The sequence below is a fragment of the Nycticebus coucang genome, chromosome 24 (genome assembly GCF_027406575.1).
Source record: "Nycticebus coucang isolate mNycCou1 chromosome 24, mNycCou1.pri, whole genome shotgun sequence".
Classification (NCBI taxonomy): domain Eukaryota; kingdom Metazoa; phylum Chordata; class Mammalia; order Primates; family Lorisidae; genus Nycticebus; species Nycticebus coucang.
Window position 1 is genome coordinate 12,012,587 of NC_069803.1, and position 27,435 is coordinate 12,040,021.

General features: G+C 42.7%; 1 protein-coding gene across 2 annotated transcripts in view; it reads left to right on the forward strand.

The window, feature by feature from the left end:
• The window catches only part of GTF2E2 (general transcription factor IIE subunit 2), a 90,474-nt gene that overhangs the window by 27,782 nt on the left and 35,257 nt on the right, over nucleotides 1-27,435 (forward strand). For both annotated transcript variants that reach the window (XM_053578765.1, XM_053578764.1), the window contains exons 3-4: nucleotides 2,704-2,795; nucleotides 22,181-22,288. In XM_053578765.1, the coding sequence (XP_053434740.1) occupies nucleotides 2,704-2,795; nucleotides 22,181-22,288 (200 nt within the window). The remainder of the gene's footprint in view (nucleotides 1-2,703; nucleotides 2,796-22,180; nucleotides 22,289-27,435) is intronic.

Below are 27,435 nucleotides of genomic sequence, written 5' to 3' on the forward strand. Positions count from 1 at the left end.
ATGCCACGCACTGTACCCAGGGTGACAGCTTGAGGCTCTGTCTCAAATAAATAAATAAATGAAAAAAAAAAAAAGACAGTCTCATTTTGTTGCCCTCGATAGAGTGCAGTGGCGTCACAGCTCACAGCAACCTCCAACTCCTGGGCTTAGGTGATTCTCTTGCCTCAGCCTGCCGAGTAGCTGGAACTACAGGAGCCTGCTACAACTCCTGGCTTTGTTTTTCTTTTTTCAGTTTTTGGCCCGGACCAGGTTTGAACCCGCCACCTCAGGTATATGGGGCCAGCAACCTTCTCCTTTCAGCCACAAAGGAAAATTGCATATGAAGTTTCATGTTAGCCTCAAAATAGCATACTCAATAAAGACTTTTCACTAACTAATCTCAAAGGAGTATTATGTTACCATTTAGAAGCTATTCTTTTGGATCTCTGACAGTTGTTACATTTGTCTTGTGGTTGTTCTAATGTAATCTTTTGTTTAAATTATTATTACTAAGCTGGGCCTGAGATTGGCTCTCCCTTCCTCTTTTATTTAGTGGGCCCCCCCCCCCAATGGATCAGTCACATGGGAACTTTAATATTTCATTTGATGCTTTGCTAAGATGCAGAATGTGTATTTCTGAAATGTGTTTCTATGATAGTATTTATGGTGGATCTTTTACACTTTCTGCTTATGCCTAATGGAATGCATTTAGCTCTTCTGAAGCAAATGATCTTTTTTTGTTTTTTGAGACAGAGTCTCAGTCTGTTGCTCAGGCTAGAGTGACATGGCTTCAGCCTAGCTCACAATAACGTCAAATTTTGGGGTTCAAGTTATCCTCTTGACTCAGCCTCCCGAGTAGCTGGGAGAATAGATACCTGCTACAACATCTGGCTCATTTTTCTATTTTTAGTAGAGATGAGATCTCCTGAGCTCAAGGAATCCTACCTCTGCCTCCCAGAGTGCTAGGATTACAGGTTTAGCTATGGCGCCTCCTGCAAACGATCCTCTATGCAGGTTTTTCCACACCAGATTGAGAAGGGGAGGGTAGTTTCTCAGAGTGGTTCGGCAATGCTGTGTCCTTTTTTAAACATCCATGTTTACGCAGTGGCAGTGCTTGTACTTTTTATTTTCTAGTTTATCTGTAAAGTTTACTTCGTTATAGTTATGATGTCTTTTTCCCTATTTCCATTTATTTACTTTTTTAAAATTGGTAAGTGGAAAGTGATGTAATAGGTGAAAAATAGAACTTATCCCTTAGAAGCAATCTACTCCTAGTGTTAGAAAAGCCTTATGGGTCAGATTGAGGTTTGTGTTATTCCTGTATTCATTTATTTATTTCTTATTCTTATTATTTTTTTGTTTGAGACAGAGCCTCAAGCTGTCACCCTGGGTAGAGTGCTGTGGCATCACAGCTCACAGCAACCTCCAACTCCTGGGCTCACGCGAGTCTCTTGCCTCTGCCTTCCAAGTAGCTGGGACCACAGGTGCTTGCCACAATGCCCGGCTTTGTTTTGGTTGCAGCCGTTGTTGTTTGTTCGAACCTCCCATCTCAGGTGTATGTGGCTGGCGCCTTAGCCACTTGAGCCACAGGCGCCTAGCCTATTTATTATTTTTTTTGAGACAGAGCCTTAAGTTGTAGGGTAGAGTGCTGTGGTATCACAACTCACAGCAACCCCCAACTCCTGGGCTTAAGCAGTTCTGTTGCTCAGCCTCCCATGTAGCTGGGACTACAGGTGCCTGCCACAATGCCCAGCTATTTTGTGGTTGTAGCTGTCATTGTTGTTTGGCAGGCCCAGGCTGGATTCAGGTATATGTGGCTGGTACCTTAGCCACTTGAGCTACAGACGCCGAGCCTATTCCTATGTCTAAATAAGCTGTACTTCTAATTATGGGGGGAGTCTAAGCAAAATTCAGGTAAGAGGGAGATAAAGGTACTTTAAAAAGAATTGCACTTCAATCCTTTTAAGTTATTTATGGTTTGTTCCTACTGTTAGGAAATTAGTAGTTTAATGTACACTCAAAGATTTTGTATTTTTATTTATTTATTTATTTTTTTTTTTTGTAGAGACAGAGTCTCACTTTATGGCCCTCGGTAGAGTGCCGTGGCCTCACACAGCTCACAGCAACCTCCAACTCCTGGGTTTAAGCGATTCTCTTGCCTCAGCCTCCCAAGTAGCTGGGACTACAGGTGCCCGCCACAACACTCGGCTATTTTTTGGTTGCAGTTTGGCTGGGGCCGGGTTTGAACCCGCCACCCTCGGTATATGGGGCCGGTGCCCTACTGACTGAGCCACAGGCGCCGCCTGATTTTGTATTTTTCACCCAAATTTTATAGGATAGAATTTATTAGATGAAAAATTCAAAGAAGAAATGTTTTTGGGGCGGCAGCTGTGGCTCAGTGGGTAGGGCGTTGGCCCCATTACTGAGGGTGGTGAGTTTGAACCTGGTCCCGGCAAAACTGCAACGAAAAAATAGCCGGGTGTTGTGGCAGGAACCTGTAGTCCCAGCTACTTGGTGGCTGAGGCTAAGCCCAGGAGTTGGAGGTTGCTGTGAGCTGTGACATCACAGCACTCTACAGAGGGCTATAAAGTGAGACTGTCTCTTAAAAAGAAAGAAAATAATATTTTTACCAGTGTTAAACTCATCTTAGCTAGTTTTATGATTTTAGTTATAATTACATACATTACAAAAATGTTATAATTGTTTTTTGAACTTTATTTCCAGATCATAGCAATGGATCATTTAACTTGAAAGCTCTATCAGGAAGCTCTGGATATAAGTTTGGAGTTCTTGCTAAGATTGTGAATTATATGAAGGTAAGTACTTTTCTCAAATAACAAAAGTCCTATTTAACTTAGTGGGAAAAGGGATTGGGATTTTCAGAAGCTACATTTGGGGCAGCGCCTGTGGCTCAAAGGAGTAGGGTGCCGGCCCCATATGCCAGACGTGGCGCGTTCAAACCCAGCCCTGGCCAAAAACTGCAAAAAAACCAAATAAACAAAAGCTACATTTGTATACTCATGTCAAAATTTATCAGTTTGTACATTTTCAGCATGTGTAGCTTATTGTATGCCATTTATACATCAAGTTTTTTTTTTTTTTTTTTTTTGTAGAGACAAAGTCTCACTTTATGGTCCTCGGTAGAGTGCCATGGCATCACACAGCTCACAGCAACCTCCAACTCCTGGGCTTAAGTGATTCTCTTGCCTCAGCCTCCCGAGTAGCTGGGACTATAGGCGCTCACCACAACGCCCAGCTATTTTTTGGTTGCAGTTCAGCCGGGGCTGGGTTTGAACCCACCACCCTTGGTATATAGGGCCGGCGCCTTACCGACTGAGCCACAGGCGCTGCCCTATACATCAAGTTTTTTTGTTTCTTTTTTGCAGTTTTTGGCTGGGGCTGGGTTTGAACCCACCACCTCCGGCATATGGGGCCAGTGCCCTACTCCTTTGAGCCACAGGAGCTGCCCTTTTTTTTTTTTTTCAGACAGAGTCTCGCTATGTCACCCTTCGTAGAGTGCCATGGTGTCACAGCTCAAAGCAATCTCAAACTCTTGGGCTTCAGTGATTCTCTTGCTTCAGCCTCCCAAGTAGCTGGGACTACAGGTGCCCATCACAATGCCTGGCTGTTTTTTCTTGTTGTTGCAGTTGTCATTGTTGTTTTAGCTGGTTGGGCCAGGTTTGAACCTGCCACCTTTGGTGCATGTGCCTGGCGCCGTAACCACTGTGCTACGGGTGCTGAGCCATATACATCAAGCCTTTTAATGTTAAATTGGCATTGCAGGGTGGCGCCTGTGGCTCAGTAAGTAGGGTGCCAACCCCATATACCGAGGGTGGCAGGCTTGAACCCAGCCCCAGCCAAACTGCAACAACCAAAAAGAAAAAAAAATAGCCAGGGGTTGTGGTGAGCGCCTGTAGTCCCAGCTATTCGGGAGGCTGAGGCAAGAGAAATCTCTTAAGCCCAGGAGTTGGAGGTTGCTGTGAGCAGTGTGATGCCATTGCACTCTACTGAGAGCGATAAAGTGAGACTCTGTCTCTACAAAAAAAAAAAAAAAAAATTGGCATTTCAGCAAGTTATCTGGATTGATTAATTGAGACAGACAAGGTCTTGCTTTTTTGGCCAGGCTAGAGAGCAGTGGAATTATCACAACTTATAGCTTGCTGCAACCTCAAACTTGTGGGTTCAAGTGATACTCTTCCCTCAGCCTCCTGAGTTGCTGGCACTACAGGTGTGCACCACCACACCAGCTAATTTTTCTCTTTTTTTGTAGAGACAAGATCTCTCTCTTGCGTAGGCTGGTCTGAACTCCTGGCCTCAAACAATCCTCCTTTCCTGGACTTGCAGAGTTCTAGGATTACAGGGATAGTCCCCATGCCTGCCACTACATATATTTAATTTACATTAATTCAAGTATGTAAATTAAACCTACCATTTAACTTAATAAGAGTTGGTGCCCAGGCAGTAGATACCATCTGTTAACTATCTATTAACCATCTCTTAATATCTTCTGGGCTGGCAAAACCAGTGGGAAGATGCAAATGATTTTTTAGGATACTGCTTTTGTTGATGTGAGAAGTATAAACTACACAGTTAAGGCAGATAGTGGTGACAGTTTTTTTATACCTTGGAGAAAAAAATTAGACATTTACTGAGGGTCTTAGTAAAATATTGACTCACAAAAGAGTTAGAATTTAACGTTTGATAGAAGATTTAATATTTTTTGAATACCGAGTTTTGATCATCTAAGATTTTTGCTTTGCTAAAGACTTTGAATCTTCAATTATTAAAGTGAAATTTCCTTTATAGCTAAGATGGCTAAGTAATTTCAAATTTGTTCCCTTCTTCTATCAAACTGTTATTCCCATTTTTTCTTTCTTTCTTTCTTTTTTTTTTTTTTGAGACAGTGTCTCTCACTCTGTCTCCCTGGGTAGAGTGCCCTGGCGTCATCTCACAGCAACCTCAAAGTCTTGCCTCAGCCTCCAGTAGCTGGGACTATAGGAGCCCACTACAACACTGGCTAGTTGTTTTAGTAGAGAACTGGGTCTTGCTTTTGCTGAGGCTGGTCTCAAACTCCTGAGCTCTAGCAACCCACCTGTCTCACGTTCCTAGTGTGCTAGGATGACAGGTGTGAGCCACTGTGCCCAGCCTCTTCTTCCCCTTTAATTACTACTTGCATCTCTTGAAAAAGTCAAGACCAGCACTGTATTTGTTATTTTAATTTCATCTATCTACTGCTTAAAATATAAATCAGGTTTTTAAGTAGATTAATGGTGTTCTTTTGTAATTTTAGAGATGTGTCTGGCTTTGTCTGAATTCTGTGGTTTATATTTGATATCTAGTATAAATCGTTTATAACTTCCCATTATTAAATAATATACTTGGAGACCAGGTGCAGGGGCTTGCACCTATAATCTCAGCACTTTGGGAAGCCAAGGCAGATGGATTGCCTGAGTTCAGGAGTTTGAGACCAGCCTGAGCAAGAGCAAGATACTGTCTCTAAAAAACAGCTGGGCAGGGCCGCGCCTGTGGCTCAATGAGTAGGGTGCTGGCCCCATATACCGAGGGTGGTGGGTTCAAACCCAGCCCTGGCCAAACTGCAACAAAAAAAATAGCCAAGCACTGTGGCAGGCGCTTGTAGTCCCAGCTCCTTGGGAGGCCGAGGCAAGAGAATCGCCTAAAACCCAGGAGTTGGAGGCTGCTGTGAGCTGTGATGTCATAGCACTCTACCAAGGGTGATAAAGTGAGATTCTGTCTCTTAAAAAAAAAATAGCTGGGCATTGTGGCACCTGTAGTCTCAGCTACTTGGGAGGTGGAGGCAAGAGGATCACTAAAGCTCAAGAGTCTGAGGTTGCTGTGAGCTATGATACAACAGCACTCTGCAGAGGGCGACAAAGTAAGACTGTCTTTAAAAAAAAAAAAAATATATATATATGTATATACATGCACACACACACACTTTGGCACTTACATCTTTATCGTTTTCATCCCCTTTATCTATTTCTTCCTGTGGTAAACAGATATTAAAATCTACTGTGTGCTATTTATAGCGTTAGTGTTGGGAATACCCAAAATAAAATGCATGTTGAAGTTATTGTCTATTGAGGGAGACTAACATTCAAGAGTCATATTTTTCCGGGCGGTGCCTGTGGCTCAGCGGTGCCTATGGCGCCGGCCCCATACACCGAGGGTGGCGGGTTCAAACCCGGCCCCGGCTGAACTGCAACCAAAAAATAGCTGGGCGTTGTGGCGGGGGCCTGTAGTCCCAGCTACTTGGGAGGCTGAGGCAAGAGAATCGCTTAAGCCCAGGAATTGGAGGTTGCTGTGAGCTGTGTGATGCCATGGCACTCTACCAAGGGCCATAAAGTGAGACTCTGTCTCTACAAAAAAAAAAAAAGTCATATTTTTCCTATTCTGTTATATAGTCTTCATTATTTAGATGACTCTTTATAATTTGTCTATTTAGAACAATGATCTTCAGATTTTTTTTACTCACTTCCCCTAAGACAATTTTGAAAAGCTGTATATTCCTTTGCACATGTTTAAATTGATAACTACATTATTTTAGCAAAAGTTTAGTGGACCATGGAATTTCTGGCATAGTGTAATATCTCAGTAAAATATATTACTTTTAAATTTACCTACCAGAATCTAAATGCCATTATTAATTTAAAAATATAAAAACAAACTTCTTTAATGATTAAGTACTTTATTTTTTCTTTGAACTTATATGTTTTTCTGGTTTTCCCCTTGAATTTCTTTCTTTCTCTTTTTTTTTTTTTTTTTTTTGCAGTTTTTGGCCGGGGCTGGGCTTGAACCCGTGACCTCCGGCATATGGGGCCGGTGCCCTGCCCCTTTGAGCCACAGGTGCTGCCCTGCTCTTGAATTTCTAATTATCAGACTTCTGTGCCACAATAATATGTAAATAAATTGAAATTTAAATGTTTTTCTTATGACTGTAAGGCTTCAATTGTTAAAAATATTTTCTGGTTTGAGTTATTTTTATAATAAATGCACAATTGATTAGAATAACATACATAAATTAAGATTTTGCAGCAGAAATCCATTCTTTTTTTTTTTTTTTTGAGACAGAGTCTCATTATGTTGCCCTGGGTAGAATGCCAAGACATCACAGCTCCTAGCAACCTCAAGCTCTTGCCTCAGCCTCCCAAGTAGCTGGGACTACAGGTGCCCACCACAATGCCTGGCTATTTTTTTGTTGTAGTTGTCATTGTTTAGCAGGCCCCGGCCAGGTTCGAACCCACCAGTGCCTTAACCACTGAGTTATGGGTGCTGAGCCCAGAAATCCATTCTTTAATGAAATGAATGGAGCTGTCTATATTCTTCCTTTAATAGTTCTTATATTTGGAAATGTATATTATTGATACAATGAAATGGAATTTGGTACCAAATGTGTTCCTATTTTTGAAGGTTTTAATGCTGAGAAGTAAATGTTCACATAAGTAAGTTAATTCTAATGGAAGTTTTATGATGTCAGAATCTTACACCAAAAGCCACTTAGTGATTTTATCATCACACATCCATCATTTGACAGTTCCGTTAGGCCCCCCTGCAACTTTATTGAAAGCAAAAGAACACAAATGATATGACCTAACTTGCCAAAGAATTTTTTTTTTTTTTTAAGAGACAGAGTCTCACTTTGTTGCCTGGGTATAGTGTTGTGGCATCACAGCTCACAGCATCCTCCAACTCTTGGGCTTAAGCAATTCTCTTGCCTCAGCCTCCTGTGTAGCTGGGACTACAGGTGCCTGCCACAACGCCCAGCTGTTTTTTTTGTTGTTGTTGTTGCAGTTTGGTCGGGTCCGAGTTCGAACCCGCCACCCTTGGTATACGGGGCTGGCGACCTTCTCACTGAACTGCAGGTGCCGCCACCCCCCTCCCCCCTTTTTTGAGACAGAGTCTCAAGTTGTTGCCCTCGGTAGAGTGCCATGGCGTCATAGCTCACAGCAACTGCCAACTCTGGCTCCAGCAACCCTCTTGGCTCAGTTTTTCTATTTTTAGGAGAGATGGGGGTTTTGCTTTTTTGCTCCGGCTGGTCTCCAACTCATGAGCTCAAGCAATCCACCCACCCTGGACTCCCAGATTGCTAGGATAATAGGCGTGAGCCACGTGAGCCACTTCGCCCGGCCTGCCAAATAATTTTTTTTTTTTTTTGGAGACAGAGCCTCAAGCTGTCGCCCTGGATAGAGTGCTGTATCACAGCTCACAGCAACCTCCCAACTCCTGGGCTCAAGCGAGTCTCCTGCCTCCACCTCCCAGGTAGCTGGGACTATAGGCGCCCGCCATATTTTTTGGTTGCAGCTGTCGTTGTTGTTTGGTGGGCCCGGGCTGGACTCGAACCTGCCAGCTCAGGTATATGTGGCTGGCACCTTAGCTGCTTGAGCCACAGGTGCCGAGCCTCTCTCTCTTTTTTTTTTTTTTTTTTTAATTAATGCAGTCATGGGGTACAATGTGCTGGTTTTATATACAAGTTGAAATATTTTCATCAAACTGTTTAACATAGCCTTCATGGCATTTTCTTAGTTATTGTGTCAAGACATTTATATTCTACATTTAGTAAGTTTCACATGTACCCTTGTAAGATGCACCGTAGCCTGCCAAAGAATTCTTAACCATTTATTTTCTTAACTTCCAGGAAGTGTATCTGAAAGGCTTTCCCAAGACTTAGCAAGTCTGATTATTTCAGTTTTCCCTCCTTCCCCTCCTAGGCACTTTTTTTACTCTGATTAAATAAGGAGCAGTTGAGAAAATAAAAATAATATTAATTTCATATACCTTTCCATTGCAGTTTTTGATAATATATATATATATTTTTTATTGTTGGGGATTCATTGAGGGTACAATAAGCCAGGTTTGATAATATATTTTTAACTTATGTGTTCAAATATATATGTATATACATTTGTTTTTGTTTTTTTGAGACAGAGTCTCACTTTGTTACCCTTGGTAGAGTGCTGTAGAATCACAGCTCACAGCAACCTCAAACTCTTGGACTGAAGCCATACTTTTTGCCTCAGCCTCCCAAGCAGCTAGGACTATAGGCACCCGCCACAACACCTGGCTATTTTTAGATATGAAGTCTCCCATCTGGCTCAGGCTGGTCTTGCACTGCTAGTGAATTCAGGTGATCCACCCACCTTGGTTTCCCAGAGTGCTGGGATTATAGGCGTGAGCCACCATGCTCGGCAGTTCAAATATGTTTTTTTCAAAACCTTCAGGATAAAGGGTTAGGGTACTCAATTTATGGAAACTATCAGGATAAAGGGTTAGGTTACTTAGTTTATGGAAACCACCTCTTGCTTAACAAACTCAGCCTTCATTGTCAAACCAAGCAGCCATATTAGATTTCTTTTATATCATAAAGTATTTTTATTTTTAAGTTCCAGTAAATAGGTTAATACATATTTTGGATATAAAAGTCACTGAGGAATAAATTACAGAGTGTATACTAGAAGATATTACTAAGGTATTTGAGATAAAAATTATATGGCTAGGCTTGGCACCTCAAACAGCTAGGGCGCTAGCCACATACATCAGAGCTGGTGGGTTCGAATCCAGCCCCGGCCTGCCAAACAACAGTGACAACTACAATGAAAAAATACCTGGGTGTTGTGATGGGCGTCTGTAGTCCTAGTTACTAGGGAGGCTGAGGCAAGAGAATCACTTAAGCCCAGGAGTTAAAGGTTGCTGTGAGCACGCTACCCAGGGCAACAGCTGGAAGGCTCTGTCTCCAAAAAAAAAAAGAAAATTACATGGCCCAAATAGAGGTACAGTAATTTATTAATTTCTTTTTTTTTTTTTTTTTTTTTGTGGTTTTTGGCTGGGGCTGGGTTTGAACCCGCCACCTCCAGCATATGGGACCGGCACCCTACTCCTTGAGCCACAGGTGCCGCCCTAATTTCTATAATTTTAAAAACAAATATCTGTGCTGCTTATTATCTTGTTATATTGTATCATTATAAATTAATAATAAAATATTTAGGAAGTAAGGGATATGATAAAAGTTGTTTCTTTTTTTTTTTTTTTTTTTGTAGAGACAGAGTCTCACTTTATGGCCCTCGGAAGAGTGCTGTGGCCTCACACAGCTCACAGCAACCTCCAACTCTTGGGCTTAAGCGATTCTCTTGCCTCAGCCTCCCAAGTAGCTGGGACTACAGGCGCTCACCACAACGCCCGGCTATTTTTTGGTTGCAGTTTGGCCGGGCCCGGGTTTGAACCCACCACTCCGTATATGGGGCCGGCACCTTACCGACTGAGCCACAGGCGCCGCCCTTTCTTTTTTTTTGGTAGAGACAGATCTCATATTACGCTGGGTAGAGTACTGTGGTGTCACACTACTCACAGCAACCTCCAGCTCCTGGGCAATTCTCTTGCCTCAGCCTCCCGAGTAGCTGGGACTATAGATGCCCGCCACAACGCCCGGCTATTTTTTTGTTGCAGTTAGACTGGAGCTTGATTTGAACCCGCCACCCTCGGTTTATGGGGCCGGGGCCCTACCTACTGGGCTACAGGCGCCGCCCAAAAGTTGTTTGTTTTTAAGTATGTATGCCTATGTCTTCGGATCTCCATTATCAGCTGTAAGGGATAGATAAAAGGGAAATTGAGAAATAATTTCTTACATTTTATTTTGGATAATTGTTGAAAGAGAGAGATCTGTTAAAAACTAATCAGTTTTACAGCTAGGGTATAACTTACTTTTATTAATTGAAGATGGAAATACCAAACTGTTGAAAAGATATTATTAGAACTGACTAGAATAAAAATTTCATGATATGGTTTTACAAAATAGGCTTTAACTACCATATTGAATAATGCACACTCAATCTAAAATAGTGCCTGTACAGTTTTTTTTGAGGCAGAGTCTCACTTTATCACCCTCAGTGAAGTGCTGTGATGTCACAGCTCACAGCAACCACCAACTCCTGGGCTTAGGTGATTCTCCTGCCTCAGCCTCTGGAGTGCCTATACAATTTTTATCTATGTGTTTTATGTACCTAATTTTCATAGTTTGGTATTCCTGAAAAATACTTGTTATGCTTAAAGGAATCAGTATCTCTAAATGGTATTGTTTCAGCTCTTTTTTTTTTTTTTTTTTTTTTTGTAGAGACAGAGTCTCACTTTATCACCCTTGGTAGAGTGCCGTGGCATCACACAACTCACAGCAACCTCCAACTCCTGGGCTTAGGCAATTTTCTTGCCTCAGCCTCCCGAGTAGCTGGCACTACAGGTGCCCGCCACAACGCCCGGCTATTTTTGTTGTTGTTGTTGTTGCAGTTTGGCCGGGGCCGGGTTTGAACCCGCCACCCTCAGCATATGGGGCCAGCGCCCTACCTGCTGAGCCACTGGCGCCACCCTGTTTCAGCTCTTTATTTATTTATTTTCCGAGACAGAATCTTACTATGTGGCCCTCCGCAGAGTGCTGTGGCGTCACAGCTCACAGCAGCCTCAAACTCTTGGACTTAAGCGATTCTCTTGCCTCAGCCTCCCAAGTAGCTGGGACTACAGGTGCCCGCCACAACGTCTAGCTAATTTTTGGTTGTGGTTGTCATTGTTGTTCGGCAGGCCCGGGCTGGATTCAAACCCACCAGCTCCGGTGTATGTGACTGGCGCCCTAGCCACTGAACTACAGGTGCCAAGCCACCACCGAGATTTTTTTTTTTTAAAAAACAATGTTCTGGGCTATGATCTCACCCCTCTATGTGGGTGTGTCTCAGTTGAACAAAATGTACAAAACATTGTGTTGAAAAATTTGATTTATTCTAGCTTAGTTTTTCTCGAATGTCATTCTTCAGCTAGCATCAGCAGCACATCACCTGGAAACATTGTTAGAAATGCACTTTCCTGGGCCCCTTCCTAGATGTATTGAATTTTGAACTCTGAGGGTGCAGCTCAGAAGTTTCCTTTTTGTTTTGAAAAGCCTTCAGGTCATTGTGATGCATGCTGAAGGCTGAGAACCAGTGGCCTGTCTTCTGTCTGAATGTATTCTGACAATTATATTTTTAATTTAAAAGCTCTGGAGTCCATAGAAATTAAAATACTGGCTCATGAGCACAATTCTGGTTGATAGTAGGGCAGGGTCAACAGCCCGGATTTGTTTACAGTTTTTTTTTTTTTTTTTTTTTAATTTTTTTTGTAGAGACAGAGTTTCACTTTATGGCCCTCGGTAGAGTGCCGTGGCATTACACAGCTCACAGCAACCTCCAACTCCTAGGCTTAGGCGATTCTCCTGCCTCAGCCTCCCGAGCAGCTGGGACTACAGGCGCCCGCCACAACGCCCGGCTATTTTTTGGTTGCAGTTTGGCCGGGGCCGGGTTTGAACCCGCCACCCTCGGTATATGGGGCCGGCGCCTTACCGACTGAGCCACAGGCGCCGCCCTGTTTACAGTTTTAAATAAAGCATTCAAGTTATATAACAATATCTCATAATTACAGGTATAAAAATCCTTAAAAAGATGTGAATAAGTAGAACCTACTCATAGTTAGGAATAATATTGTGATGAAGAAAGGTTACTCTAGACATGTCGAAGAGGTTTATATTTGAAAATTAGTGTAAGTCACCTTAACAATAAAGAAAAATCATATGATCAATCTCAGCAGGTGCAGAAAATGATTCTGATAAAATCAACACCCATTGATGGGCAGGGTGCAGTGGCTCCCACCTGTAATCCCAGCACTCGGGGGAGCTAAGGTTTGGTGGATTGCCCTAGCTCAGAAGTTTGAGACCAGCCTGAGCAAGAGTGAAACCCTGTCTCTACTAAAAATATAAAAACTAGCCAGGCGTAGTGGCACATGCCCATAGTCCCAGCTACTTGGGAGACAGAGGCAAGAGAATCATTTAAGCCCATGAGTTTGAGGTTGCTGTGAGCACTCTACCCAGGGCAATAGAGTAAGACACTGTCTCAAAAAAAACAAAACAAAACAAAAAACAAAACTAAAAACAAAACCAAACACCCATATACCCATTGATGATAAAAACTTGTAGCAAATTAATAGTACAGGCAAAGTTCCTTAAGCCAGTAATTTCCTTTCTCAAAATTCTTACCTGGAGGAACCCTTGAAATAATTTTCAGTTCCCAGAGAACTCTTGCAAAAAGTTGTTATATCCAGCTTACATGTTAACCCTAAGCATTAAGTTGTAGATATATGTTAATAATAATTATCAGTGTTCTTTTGAGTAGAGAATATTCTGTTTTTTTATTTGCTCAGTTTATTGGCCTGTTGGGTTGTTGTTGTTGTGTGTGTGTGTGTGTGTGTGTGTGTGTGTGTGTGTGTGTGTGTGTGTGTGTGTGTGTGAGAGATATCAGCTCTAGTGCAAGTCAGTCCTATAGGTAAAATAAAATAAGCTTTGGTTTTTTTCTTTTTCAAAGTTTTCCATTTCTTTTACGTTATTAAGAAGGCAAGTTATTGTCAGATGAGCAGAAAATTGAGAGAAAAGATACTTCTGTACTTGGGTGTACAATTGTTTTTTTTTTTTTGTTTGTTTGTTTTGTTTTGAGACAAAGTCTCACTCTGTCACCCTGGGTAACAGGGTGTCATAGCGACCTCAAACTCCTGGGCTCAAGCGATCCTTTTGCCTCAGCCTCCTAAAGAGCTGGGACTACAGGCATGCACGCCACAATGCCTGGTTAGTTTTTTTCCATTTTTAGTAGAGACGGGGGTCTTGCTCTTGCTTAGGCTGGTCTCAAACTCCTAAGCTCTGTCAGTCTACCTGCCTCTGCCTCTCAGGGTGCTAAGATTACAGGTGTGAGCCACTGTACCTGGCCTCAGGTGTACATTTCTGTTGAAAGGGAAAGAAAATACTTTGTTTTTAAGTTCTTCCAGGTGTTTTTCAATAATGCTTGAGACTTACTGATGTCCTTCCTTACTCTCAAGCCCAGGCAGCATTGCAGATTTCCTTTACCACATGATTTTTCCAATAATTTGGTTCCTTTGAAATCCAAAAGTCTTGTCACTTGAAATCAAAGCATTTTTTTAAAAATTTGTTCAACTGGTTCGTATTATTAAAAACCAAAAGTTAGCTAAGAAGGCTAGCTTCTGCAGACACTCTTCATCTTCAAAGCACTCAATAAAATGTGGCCTATAATTTTCTTTTTCTTTTTTTTTTTTGAGACAGACTCAAGCTCTTGCCTTGGGTGTAGAGTGCTGTGGTGGTGTCACAGCTCACAGCAACCTCCAACTCTTGGGCTTAAGAGAGTCTCTTGCCTCAACCTCCCAAGTAGCTGGGACCACAGGTGTCCATCACAATGCCTGGCTATTTTTTTGGTTGCAGTCGTCATTGTTGTTTTAGCTGGCCCAGGCGGGTTTCGAACCTGCCAGCCTTGGTGTATGTGGCTGGTGCCCTACCCACTGAACTACAGGGGCTGCCTGGCCTACAGTTTTCTTTCTTTCTTTTTTTTTTGTAGAGACAGTCTTATTTTATTGCCCTCAACCTCCAACTCCTGGACTTAGGCGCTACAATTTTCTCGAAAGTACCTCTATGATTCAACTTTCAGCTGAAATGTTCCATTAAGAATACCTCCTCTCCTAAGCCTCTGGATTTCTTTCCTTTCCTTTTTTTTTTTTTAGAGACAGAGTCTCACTTTGTCGCCCTTAGATTGTTCTGGTGTCATAGCTCACATCAACTTCCAGCTCTTGGGCTTAGGCGATTCTCTTGCCTCAGCCTCCTGAGTAGCTGGGACTACAGGTGCCCACCACAATGCCCGGCTGTTTTTTTTTTTTTGTTGTTGCAGTTTGGCCCAGGCCAGGTTCAAACCCACCACCCGTGGTGTATGGGGCTGGTGCCCTACTCTCTGAGCCATAGGCACCGCCCAGGCCTCTGGATTTCTATATGTAGCGGGAGATTTATGTGCTTAAATGTGCTGGTCTTTGTTTCATAAAGCCAATCATTTTTGTAGCTTCATTTACAACATTTTTCATTTCACTTCGAAGGGTTTTTGATGCTAGTACCTCTCTGAAGAAAATAATGTCAGGACTTTTTTGTTTTGGGGGGACAGAATCTCACTGTCACCCTGGGTAGAGTGCCATAGAGTCATAGCTCACAGCCACCTCAAATTTTTGGGCTCAAGCAATTCTCTTGTCTCAGCCTCCCAAGTAGCTGGGACTACCAGAATTCCTGATCTCAAGCAATCCACCACCTCAGCCTCCCACAGTGCTAGGTAAAGGCGTGAGCCACCTTGCCAGGCCGAGATTTTGTTTTTAGGCAGAGTTTCACTATGTCGCCCTCGGTAGAGTGCTGTAGTGTCATAGCTCACAGCAACCTCAAACTCTTGGGCTTAAGCGATTCTCTTGCCTCAACCTTCCTAGTAGCTGGGACTATAGGCGCCCACCACAACGCCTAGCTATTTTTTGGTTGCAGTTGTCATTGTCGTTTAGCAGGCCCAGGCTGGACTTGAACCTGCCAGCCTCAGTGTATGTGGCCCGCGCCCTACTCACTGAGGTACGGGCTAGCAGCCAAGATTTTTTTTTTTTTTTTTTTGTAGAGACAGAGTCTCACTTTATGGCCCTCGGTAGAGTGCCGTGGCATCACACAGCTCACAGCAACCTCCAACTCCTGGGCTTAAGCGATTCTCTTGCCTCAGCCTCCCAAGTAGGATTTTTTTTTTAAAACAAGAGAGATAAACCTTGCCCTGAGCCAGCCACAAATGGGGCACATCAGTGTAGATGCCAATCCATTTTCTCCAGGATGGACTTTTTGTTTTCACATATGAAGATATCACATTAAATATGTTCTGCCCTTTGATTTGTGGTACATTTTTGTAGCAGAAAATTTTTTCTTGACAGTCACCATCGTTTAAAACTTTTTCAGTGTGTTCTACATGGTATCAAAAAGAAGCTTACATGACATATATTGACAAAATCTGTTTCTTTGTCAGCCTGGGTAGATAAGCTGTTCTCAGTTTTATTATCCAAACCTCATCATGTAAAATGCCATCAATTTGTTGACTTGTCATACTGTTGAAGAGTGAAACCTTTTTCTTCTTTTATTTTGTTTTGGAGACAGTTTCACTTTGTTACCCTCAGTAGAGTGCTGTAGCATCACAGCTCACAGCAACCTCCAACTCCTGGGCTTAGGCGATTCTTTTGCCTCAGCCTCCCCAGTAGCTGGGACTACAGGCGCCTGCCACAACGCCTGGCTGTTTTTTGTTGCAGTTTGGCTGGGGCTGGGTTTGAACCTGCCACCATCAGTATATGGGGCCGGCGCCCTACCCATTGAGCCACAGGCACTGCCCAGAAGAGTGAAAGCTTTCTAATTTCTCATACGGCGCATTTTGCTCTCTGCCATTTGACATGTTGATATTATTAGGTTCCTGTCAGCTGTGTCATTCTTTCTGGGCAGTAAATTCTACTACTTAATAATATGCTTCATGAGCTTTTTCACTAAATGTGACTTCAAAACAAATCTAAACTAAAAGTTTTCCCCTGAGATTCCAGTAAGTACCTTGACTTGTCCAGTGGCTGTAATTAATATGTCAGTGTCCTTTCAATTTTGCTGGAGTCATTTCTGTTTGCCATAAAGCTCAGTGGAATGGGACACCTTGAATTATCACTAGCTCAGTAAAACTCATTGGTTAGTAAGCTGTTGTTTTGTATCTCTGGCTGCATTAATGCAGGGAAAAGACTCAGAAAATTATAGTTATTTTATTACTAATCTTACTAGAATTATTCATGGGCCTAGGTTTGGAATCCTTTTCTGTCAAAAACCTTGTCTTCAAAATTCATCACATTAAACTGTCGATATGTTTATGAAATACTAAAGGGACTAATAACTTTAGTTGTAAAAGTTGCAAAAAATACGAAAATATCACAATATGTTTTAACTTTTATTGCTACATGATCCATGTTTTACAATATTTTCATCAGTAAGTGGCAAGAGGCAGTTGAACCCTGATAATGTAAAAAAAATTCCTTGTTTAGAAATGAGCATTTCCCTTAGATTTTCTGTTATGCTAACATTGCTTGTTTGCTACCATAAGTCAATGGCACTGTGGTAAAGGGAGGTTGGGGGATGTATCTGAAGTGGAGTTGGTGACATTGTCAGCTTCCTGCACCCCTGTCGTTAAAAATGGATAGTGACCTCAGCAAGATGAATATAGCCCTTCTTGCATGCTGCCACGTGATGCTGTTAGATTTCTTATGAAGCCATTAGCTTGGCTATTTATTTATTTAGAGTAATTTATTTAGACTCTGTCACCTTAGGTAGAGTGCCATGGTGTCATAGTTCACAGCAACCTCCAGACTCTTGGGCTCAGGACTACAGGTGCCCACCACAATGCCCAGCTAATTTTTCTATTTTTTAGTAGAGATGAGGTCTTGATCTTGCTCAGGTTGGTCTTGAACTCCTGAGCTCAGGCAATACACCCACCTCAGCCTCCCAGAGTATTGGGATTATAAGCATGAGCAACTGTGACAGGCCTGCACTAATTTTTTTAATCCCATCTCACCAGTCAGGCAATTTGACTACTAAATTTCTATCTTTTTTTTTTTTTTCTTCAGAAACAGAGTCTTGCTCTGTCACCCAGGCTGGAGTGCAGCAGTGTCATCATAGCTCACGGTAACCTCAAACTCCTGGGTTCAAGCAATCCTCTTGTCTCACCCTCCTGACTAGCTAGGACTATAGGAGTGTGTCACCATACCTGGCTGAGTTTTTCATTTTTTTTTTTTTTTTTTTGTAGTGACAGAGTCTCGCTGTGTTGCCCTGGCTGTTCTTGAGCTCATGACTTTAAGCAGTCCTTTGGCTTCAGCCTCCTAAAGTGCTTTGGACTGCAGGCATGAGCCACCGTGCCTGGCCTTTATCTTATAGTCAGTTCATGTAAAACGTATCAAAAAGGATTAAAATTTTCATTTTAAACATAGGATTTTGGGGGAAGATGTTCTAAAAAGATGAGGTAATTGTTTCTAAAAATGTTAAGATATACTAGTTTTTTGACATGATAGTTTTAATTTTTATACTTTTTAAGCTCATTAAGTCACAGAATGATGAGAATATTTCTAAAACATTTTTCAAAATGCTCTTTCCACTGCATGTATTTCTTTGGAAAAAAAGGAATTACTTTGTTACTTTTACACATTAAAATGCTATTTTACTTTGAAGGAACAGATGGTTTATAATAATAATAATTATTATTATAATTTTTTTTTTTTTGTAGAGACAGAGTCTCACTTTATGGCCCTCGGTAGAGTGCCGTGGCCTCACACAGCTCACAGCAACCTCCAACTCCTGGGCTTAAGCGATTCTCTTGCCTCAGCCTCCCGAGTAGCTGGGACTACAGGCGCCTGCCACAACGAATTATTATTATTATTCTTAATTTTTTGAGACAGAGCTTCAAACTGTTGCCCTGGATAAAGTGCAATGACATCACAGCTCACAGCAACCTCCAACTCCTGGGCTTAAGCTATTCTCTTGCCTCAGCCTCCCAAGTAGCTGGGACTATAGGCGCCTGCCACAACACCTGGCTGTTTTTTGGTTGCAGTTGTCATTGTTGTTTGGCAGGCTTGGGCTGGATTTGAACCCGCCAGCTCTGGTGTATGTGCTGGCGCCTTAGCCATTTGAGCTACAGGCGCTGAGCCTATTACAATTATTTAAATAATGTTAGTCAATCACAAATAGCTGCTATAATCACAGAATATGTGGCATTTTGAAACACTTGCCTTTTTGTAAAGAGAAAATTTGTAATTTGGCTCTAAGTCATTCTTGCGCGTTATGCCCAGGGGAGGCCTCCCTGTCAGTCCCTCTGTCATGTGTATTCCCCAGCCTTCCCTCAGTATTACTCCATATGTGTCACCTTCTGAAATGTGGGCCAACTGACATGAGGCCAAGAGGACACTCCCTTGACAATATACATGTTAAATATATTATTAAAGCATAATTGTTAAATGGACATTTAAAAAGAAAGTTACTAAACTAAATATCCCCCACTCTGGAGACCACTGTCCTGCACGCAGCTGTTCCCCTCCCTTTGCTCTGTGTTCAAGTCATCACTCAGAGGTCTGCCCACGTCCAGCTTTCTCATTTTGGAGACAGAGTATCTCTGTTGCCAGAGGCTAGTGGTTCAAGCTATCCTCCTGCCTCAGCCTCCTGAATAGCTGGGATTATAGCACTTGTCACCTCGCCTGGTTGATATTTCTTTTTTTTTGGGGGGGTTTTTGGCTGGGGCTAGGTTTGAACCCACCACCTCCGGCATATGGGACCGGCGCCCTATCCTTGAGCCACAGGCATCGCCCAATATTTCTATTTTTAGTACATACAGGGTCTCCCTCTTGCTCAGGCTGGTAGCAAACTCCTGAGCTCGAGTGATCCTCCCTCCTCAGCCTCCTGGAGTGCTGGGATTATAGGTGTGAACCACCGTACCAGGCCTAGAACTGTCTTTTTGACAGGTAAATGTATACTTAACTTTCATAGCTGATATGTTTAGTTTCTCCCCTCTCTTGGGAACTTCTTAAAGGCAGAAGTATTTTGCATTTCATCATATGTCTCATTGCAGTACTCTCAGTACATAGTGGTTACCACTAAATATTTGAATAAGTGAATGAATTGATGGTAAATACTCAAAAAATGTTTTTGTTGTTTTTTTTTGGTGTGTGTAATGTTAGGCTTTATGTATCTGCTTTAAAAATACTCTAGTTTTGGGCGGTGCCTGTGGCTCAAAGGAGTAGGGCGCCAGCCCCATATGCCAGAGGTGGCGGGTTCAAACCCAGCTCCGGCCAAAAACTGCAAAAAAACAAAAAACAAAAAAACTCTAGTTTTGAGAGACATGATTATTCTAGCTTTATAGGGCCTGCCTCAGGGAGGTTGAGTAACTGCCTAATGTGATGAAACTTGGAGCTTGGATTTCTTTTTTCTTTTGAAGAGTTATTTTTGTTTTAAATAAGTAAGACATCTTTTTGTACAAAAAGCAAAATAATATAGAAAGGTAAAAATAAAGAAGTCTTGTTCTCACCCCCTGTCCTGCTGCTTATAGTAGTTTTTTGTGTCTTTTTCAGTGATTCTTTATGCAGAAACAAAATACAAATATATGTATATTCTTATTTTGGCCCTTTCCTATATAAAGTTTCATACAACATGGTTTTTAACATTTATATATACATGCACACTTTTTTCTTTTATTTTTATTTTATATATATGTGTGTGTATGTATGTGTGTGTGTATATATATATATATATTTTTTTTTTAAGAGACAGAGTGTCAGTATGTTGCCCTGGGTAGAGTACCATGGTGTCACAGCTCACAGCAACCCCAAACTCCTGGGCTCAGGCGATTCTCTTGCCTCAGCCTCCCAAGTAGCTGGGACTACAGGCACCCGCCGCAACGCCCAGCTATTTTTTGTTGGAGTTGTCATTGTTGTTTAGCTGGCACACGCCAGCCTTAGTGTATGCTGGTGCTGTAACCACTGTGTTATGGGCACCAAGCCATATTTTTTATATTAAAAAAAATTTTTTTTTAAGAATAATTTTATTTTAGATTCACAGCAGAATTGGGTGGAAAGTACAGAATTCTCTTATGCCTGCCCACCCCTGTTGACCCCCTCCTGATGCTTTCTCCACTGTTCTTCTTCCAACATTCCTTTACCAGATAGTATATTTGTTTAAATCAAGGAACCTATATTGACAAGTTATCTCTCAAAGTTTGTAGTGTACATTAGGGTTCACTTTTAGTGTTTGGACAAATGTATAATGGCATGTATTCACCACCATAGTATCATTCCGGGTAGTTTCACTTCCCTGAAAATCCTCTGTGTTCTATTTATCCCTTCTTCCCCCTAACATTTGGCAACCACTAGATATTTTACTGTCTTCATGGTTTTGCCTCTTACAATGTCATATAGTTGGAACTATATGAAGGCAGTATGTAGCCTTTTCAGATTGGCTTCTTTCACTTAATAAGTTCCTCCTGGTCTTTTTGTCACCCTGGGTAGATTGCCATGGCGTCATGGTAGCTCACAGCAACCTCAAACTCTTGGGCTTGAGCAGTCCTCTTGCCTCAGCCTCCCTAATAGCTGGGACTATAGGCATGTGCCCCTACACCTGCTAGTTTTTCTGTTTTTAGTAGAGCTAGGAATACCACTCTTGCTCAGGCTGGATAACTCATTTCCTTTTAGCACTCAATAATATTCCATAGTCTGGGTGTACCACAGTTTGTTTATCCATTTATCTACTGAAGGACATCTTGATTGCTTTCTATTTTTGGCAGTTATAGCTAAAGCTGTCGTAAACAAACTTTGCAGGTTTTTGTGTGCACATATATTTTCAGCAAATTCAGGTAAATACCAAGGATCATGATTACTATATTGATCAAGTGGTAAGAGTATGTTTAGTTTTGTAAGAAAGTGGCAAACTGTCTTCCAGAGTGGCTGTACCATTTTGCCTTCCCACTAGCAGTGAATGAGAGTTCCTATTCCTCCACATCCTCTCTAGGATTTGGTGTCTACATGTGTTTTTCACCTTACTAATTTGTCCTGGACATATTTTCAAATTAGCACATTGAGAACATTTGCATTTTTTTTAACATCTATGTGCTGCAGTTTATTTAATCAGTCTTCTATTGATGGCTACATAGGTTGTTTCAGTATTTTCCTTTTATAGACAAGCTGCAGTGACCTTAAGTTACTTTGCTATGTTGTATTTGTATATCTGTAGGATAAATCTCCAGAAATAGGATTGCTGGGTCAAAGGGTTTAAATGCATCCATTTTGCGAAATTGCCCTCCCTTGGAGTTGGTTGTACCACTTAGCACTCTTACCACAGTGAGTGAGAAGGGTTGTTTCCTTATAGACTCACCTGTAGAGTTATACATTTGGAGTTTTGCTAGTCCAGTAGGTGAGAAATACTTTGGAAGTTGAGTGTCTTTTCATACCTAAGGTCATTTTTTGTCATCTGTGTGTTTTTGTTTCTGTCTTTAGGTCATTTTTATGTTAGGTTTTGAAGCCTTTGAAATATTAGGAGGATTAGTTCTTTTGATATGAGTTGTAAATTTTTTTTTCACTTGTCACTTGATTGTATAGAGATGTGAATTTGAAGCTGATTCTGCCTCATTTCATAGTCTGTACTTTTCATCACTATTATTGTACTGCCTGAAATATTACATGTTTTACATTCCTGAAAAATATTATTTATGTGTATCTGTGATTTAATGCTAGATGTAGCATTTTAAAACTGTCTTGTAATAATGATTTCTTCCCTTGACAGACACGACATCAACGAGGAGATACACATCCTCTAACTTTAGAAGAAATTTTGGATGAAACACAACATTTAGATATTGGGCTTAAGCAAAAACAATGGCTAATGACTGAGGTAAGATAGGCTTAAAATATTATAAAAAAGTTAGTTGGTTACCAAGAGATATTTGCTATAACTAGAATATTTTTAATGTATTGAAACCTGATGATTGTTTTTCTTTCTTTCTTTTTCTTTTTTTTGTAGAGACAAGAGTTTCATTGTACTGCCCTCGGATAGAGTGCCCCCGTGGCATCACACGGCTCACAGCAACCTCTAACTCTTGGGCTTACATGATTCTCTTGCCTCAGCCTCCCGAGCAGCTGGGACTACAGGCGTGCGCCACAACGCCTGGCTATTTTTCTGTTGCAGTTTGGCTGGGGCTGGGTCCGAACCCGCCACCCTCGGCATATGGGGATGGCGCCCATGATTCTTTTTCTTAAAAAGAAATGGTATAGGGTTTTTGTTTTTTAAATATACATATTTATAAGACTGTTTGATTTGTTGGTTTTCACATAATTTTGTCTATTTTAAAAATTATTATTATTTTTAGAGACAGAGTCATGCTCTGTAGCCCTGGCTAGAGTGCAGTGGCATTGTCATAACTCTCTGCAACCTCAAACTCCTAGGCTCAAGGGATCTTCCTGCTTTAGCCTCCCTCTGGTTGGGACTATAGGCGTGAGTCACTGTGCCTAGCCAGTTGTCATTTAATTTAATTTTAAATTTAGTTTTTAATTAATTATTTATAGACAGTCTTACTATGTGTCCTCAGTAGAGTGCTGAGGCATCACAGCTCACAGCAACCTCAAAGTTTTGGGCTTACGCGATTCTCTTGCCTCAGCCTTCCAAGTAGCTGGGACTACAGGTGCCCGCCACAATGCCTGGCTATTTTTGTTGCTGTAGTTGTCATTGTTTAGCAGGAGTGGGCCGGGTTCGAACCCACCAGCCATGGTGCTTGTGGCCGGAGCTCTAGCCAGTGAGCTACAGGCGCTGAGCTTGTCTATTTATTTTAAAATGTTAAAGTTAAGGCTTTAGAATAAAAGTCAAAATAAAAAAAAATGTACCAGTTCCACTTAATATTTTTACAGAATGCTTGATGCTTATTTTAAATTGCTAAAATTATAATTTATATGTTTGTTGTTTTTATGTTTTAGGAAATTTAAAGCACAAGGTACTATAGGGATAGCAAGATATTTTGTTACATTGTTACTACTGTTATGGCCTGATAGGGAAAAATAATCAAGAACATTGTATAAAACACAGAATTTGAAGAAATTCCTGCACAATCTACGACAATGCTTATTTCTTTATTTCTTTCTTTATTTATTTTTGAGACAGAGTCTCAAGCTGTTGTCCTGGGTGGAGTGCATGGTGTCACAGCTCACAGCAACCTCAAACTCTTGGGCTTAAGTGATTCTCTTGCCTTAGGCTCCCAAGTGGCTGGGACTACAAGTGCTCACCACAACACCTGGCTATTTTTTGTTGTTGTTGTTGCAGTTGTCATTGTTTTAGCTCGTCTGGGCCAGGTTTGACCCAGCAGCCTCTGTGTGTGTGGCCAGCGCCCTACCCACTGAGCTACGGTTGCCACCCAATGCTAATTTTTTTTTTTGTAGAGACAGAGTCTCACTTTATGCCCCTTGGTAGAGTGCTGTGGCATCACACAGCTCACAGCAACCTCCAGCTCCTGGGCTTAAGCGATTCTCTTGCCTCAGCCTCCCGAGTAGCTGGGACTACAGGTGCCCGCCACAGCACCCGGCTATTTTTTTGTTGCAGTTTGGCCGGGGCTGGGTTTGAACCAGCCACCCTCGGCATATGGGGCCGGCGCCCTACTCACTGAGCCACAGGCGCTGCCCCACCCAATGCTAATTTATTTTAAGCCACTAAACTTGTGGTAATTTTTTTTTGAAACAGTCTCACTTTGTCACCCTTGGTAGAGTGCTGGGGTATCATTGCTCACAAAAACCTCAAACTCTTGGGCACAAGCGATCCTCTTGCCTTAGCCTCCTGAGTAGCTGGGACTACAGGTGCCTTCCACAACATCCAGCTATCTTTAGAGACAGGGTCTTGCTCTTGCACAGGCTGGTCTTGAATTCCTGAGCTCCTACCTCAGCCTCCCAGAGTGCTAGGATTACAGGCCTGAGCTACCCGTGCCTGGCTTGATTATGCTAATGTGGAAATGAATACCATTTAAAAAATTCAGCTATTTGGGGGGAGGAGCAGACACTGGCTGAGTGCAGCGGAATGGAGCTGAGCCGGGGCTGAGCCAGGCGGGCATGGCTGTGCAGGGAGTGGCTGCTGAGCACGAGAGTGAGCACGAGAGGCCCCGTGGGAGTGGCTGCCCGAGCAGCGCTGGAGATGGGGTGCAACGGCCCATCTTCACCACCCATGTGCATGTCTTCCAGATTGACCCTAGCACCAAGAGGAATTAGATGCCTGCAAGCAAGCAGGCTGTCACCGTTTTCTACTTCTATGATGTTGTAAGGAACAGCTATCAGATCATCAGTGTGGACGGAGCCAAGGTGATCATCAACAGCACAGTCACACCAAGGGTGACGTTCACTAAAACATCACAGAAGTTTGGGCAGTGGGCCAACAGCAGGGCAACATGATGTTTGGCTTGGGGTTTTCCTCTGAGCAGCAGCTGACTAAGTTTGCTGAGAAATTCCAGGAAGTGAAAGAAGCAGCCAAACTAGTCAGAGACAAGTACCAGGAGAAATTGGAGACATTGAGTAATCATTCCCAAGCGTCTAGTGTCAATGGGACAGACAATGGAAAGGCCTCTCACGTGGATCTGGCTGACACGCACCTCAAACGGGAGATCAGTGCTGCGGAACTCAGCAGCCAGGGCGGAGCTGTGGAAGAGGCAGTTCTCTCTCTCTCTCCTTTTTTTTGTAGAGACAGAGTCTCACTGTACTGCCCTCGGGTAGAGTGCCGTGCCGTCACACGGCTCACAGCAACCTCTAACTCTTGGGCTTACGCAATTCTCTTGCCTCAGCCTCCCGAGCAGCTGGGACTACAGGCGCCCGCCACAACGCCCAGCTATTTTTTTGTTGCAGTTGGCGGGGGCTGAGTTTGAACCCGCCACCCTCGGCATATGGGGCAGGCGCCCTACTCACTGAGCCACAGGCACCGCCCACTTCTTTGTTTTTTGAAAGCAGAAAAGCTGTAATCTGTGGAATCCACCTGCCGTGACGACGACCAGCTCTGCCACAAGATGGACAAGTTCAGAAGAGCAGTGCAGCACAGAGAAGGGGAGGAACACCCAGCTGAAGAGGCAGATTGAGGAGCTAGCGGCAGAAATGCAAGTCAAGGAGACGGAGTTAAGAGGTCTCCGAAAACAAAGTGAAATCATAGCTCATGTCAGAGTGTGACTATGTCTTTGAGAAGTTAGAGGCAGCAGAGAGAAACAATCAAACCCTGAAGACAAAGTGTGCTCTCAAGACAGACACTGAGGCGAGTAAGAACCGAAAGCACCACGTGAAGGTGGAGTAGAAGAGCTTCCTGGAGGTTCTGGATGACAAGGTCGACGACCTCTATGACTTATGCCCAGGCCTTTCCAAGCTGGGCATGGACAATTAGCATGGACCCACACTGCACTTGTGAGTCCTTAGTGTATGTGAGATGAGCTTGGCCCAGGACATTCTCTTATCTGTCGCTTCTGTAAATGCAGGTGCAATCCGTCGTATTTCCAAACCAGTTGTGCCTTTCACTTATTCCTCTCTAGAGTAAAGATCTTTGACTTCTCCAGCCTTGTGAGGTTGTGGACAACTGGAAGATTCTGACTCAGGAATCCAGAGCTAGATCTACTTTAAACATTTAAGCATTCAGGGCAGGGATGTTTCTATCTTTAAGGGCTGTTGCAACCATATGAACTAAAAAAAAGTACATGTATTTTGTGATCTAAATATCAATACTCTTTATACCAGGCCATTTGGCTCCTTATTTATTTATTATTGAGACAGAGCCTGAAGCTGTCGCTCTGGGTAGAGTGCAGTGGCATCACAGCTCATAGCAACTTCTAACTCCTAAGCTCAAGTGATTCTCCTGCCTCTGCCTCCAAAGTAGCTGAGACTACAAGTGCCCACCACAATGCCTGGCTATTTTTTGTTGCAGCCATCTTTGTTGTTTGGTGGGCCCAGGCTGGATTTGAACCCGCCAGCTTAGGTGTATGTGGCTGGCGCCTTAGCCACTTGAGCCACAGGCACTGAGCCTGGCTCCTTTTATTGAACAATGTACTCTGGACATCCAGCACCAGTCCCTGGGGGCACCAAGAAAACAGCTTCCCTCTAGGTAAGCTCTGAGATGCTTTAAAACAACCCTTTAGTAGAGACTTATCCAGAGAAAGGAAACAAGCTTCTGGTGGGCGTGTTTTCTGGCATGGTGACCACCTGCATCCACTGCCTCCCCCAGTATGTGCGACAGTGTTCCTTTTCTTGGTTTTAATTTCTGAGCAGATGATTGTGCTGTGGGAGTAATACTCGGTGAGGGGTGCCTGGCACAAAGTAGGTGCTTAATAAATATTTGTACAATTAAATATTAAAAAAAATCAGTTATCTGCCTCTTTCATGTTTATGGAATGGCAACCAAGAATACTACTTTCAAAGGCCAGTGATAGATTCTAAAGACCAAATGGGCTGGGTACGGTGGCTCATGCCTATAATCCCAGCACTTTGGGAGGCCAAAGCAGGTAGATTGCCTGATCTGAAGAGTTCGAGACCAGCTTGAGCAAAAGCAAGACCCCATCTGAGGCAAAGAAAACTGAGGCAAGAGAATCACTTGAGGCTGAGTTGGAGGTTGCTGTAAGCTATGAAGCCACGGCACTCTACCCAGGGCGACAGTTTGAGACTCTGTCTCAAAAAAAAAAGACCAAATGTACAATTCCTAAACTTAGGCTTGGTGCCTGTAGCTCAAGCGGCTAAGGTGCCAGCCACATACACCAGAGCTGGAGGGTTGGAATCCAGCCTGGGCCTGCCAAACAATGACAACTGCAATCAAAAAATGGCTGGGTGTTGTGGCGGGCGCCTGTGGTCCTGGCTACTTGGGAGGCTGAGGCAGGAGAATCGCTTGGGCCTGGCCCAGGAGTTGGAGGTTGCTGTGAGCTGTGATGCTACAGCACTCTACCCAGAACAATAGCTTGAGGCTCTGTCTCAAAAAAAAAAAAAGAAGAAATTCCTAAACTTAATTCAGTTAATTAATTTTTGCCAAGCAAAATATAGTTCTTTATT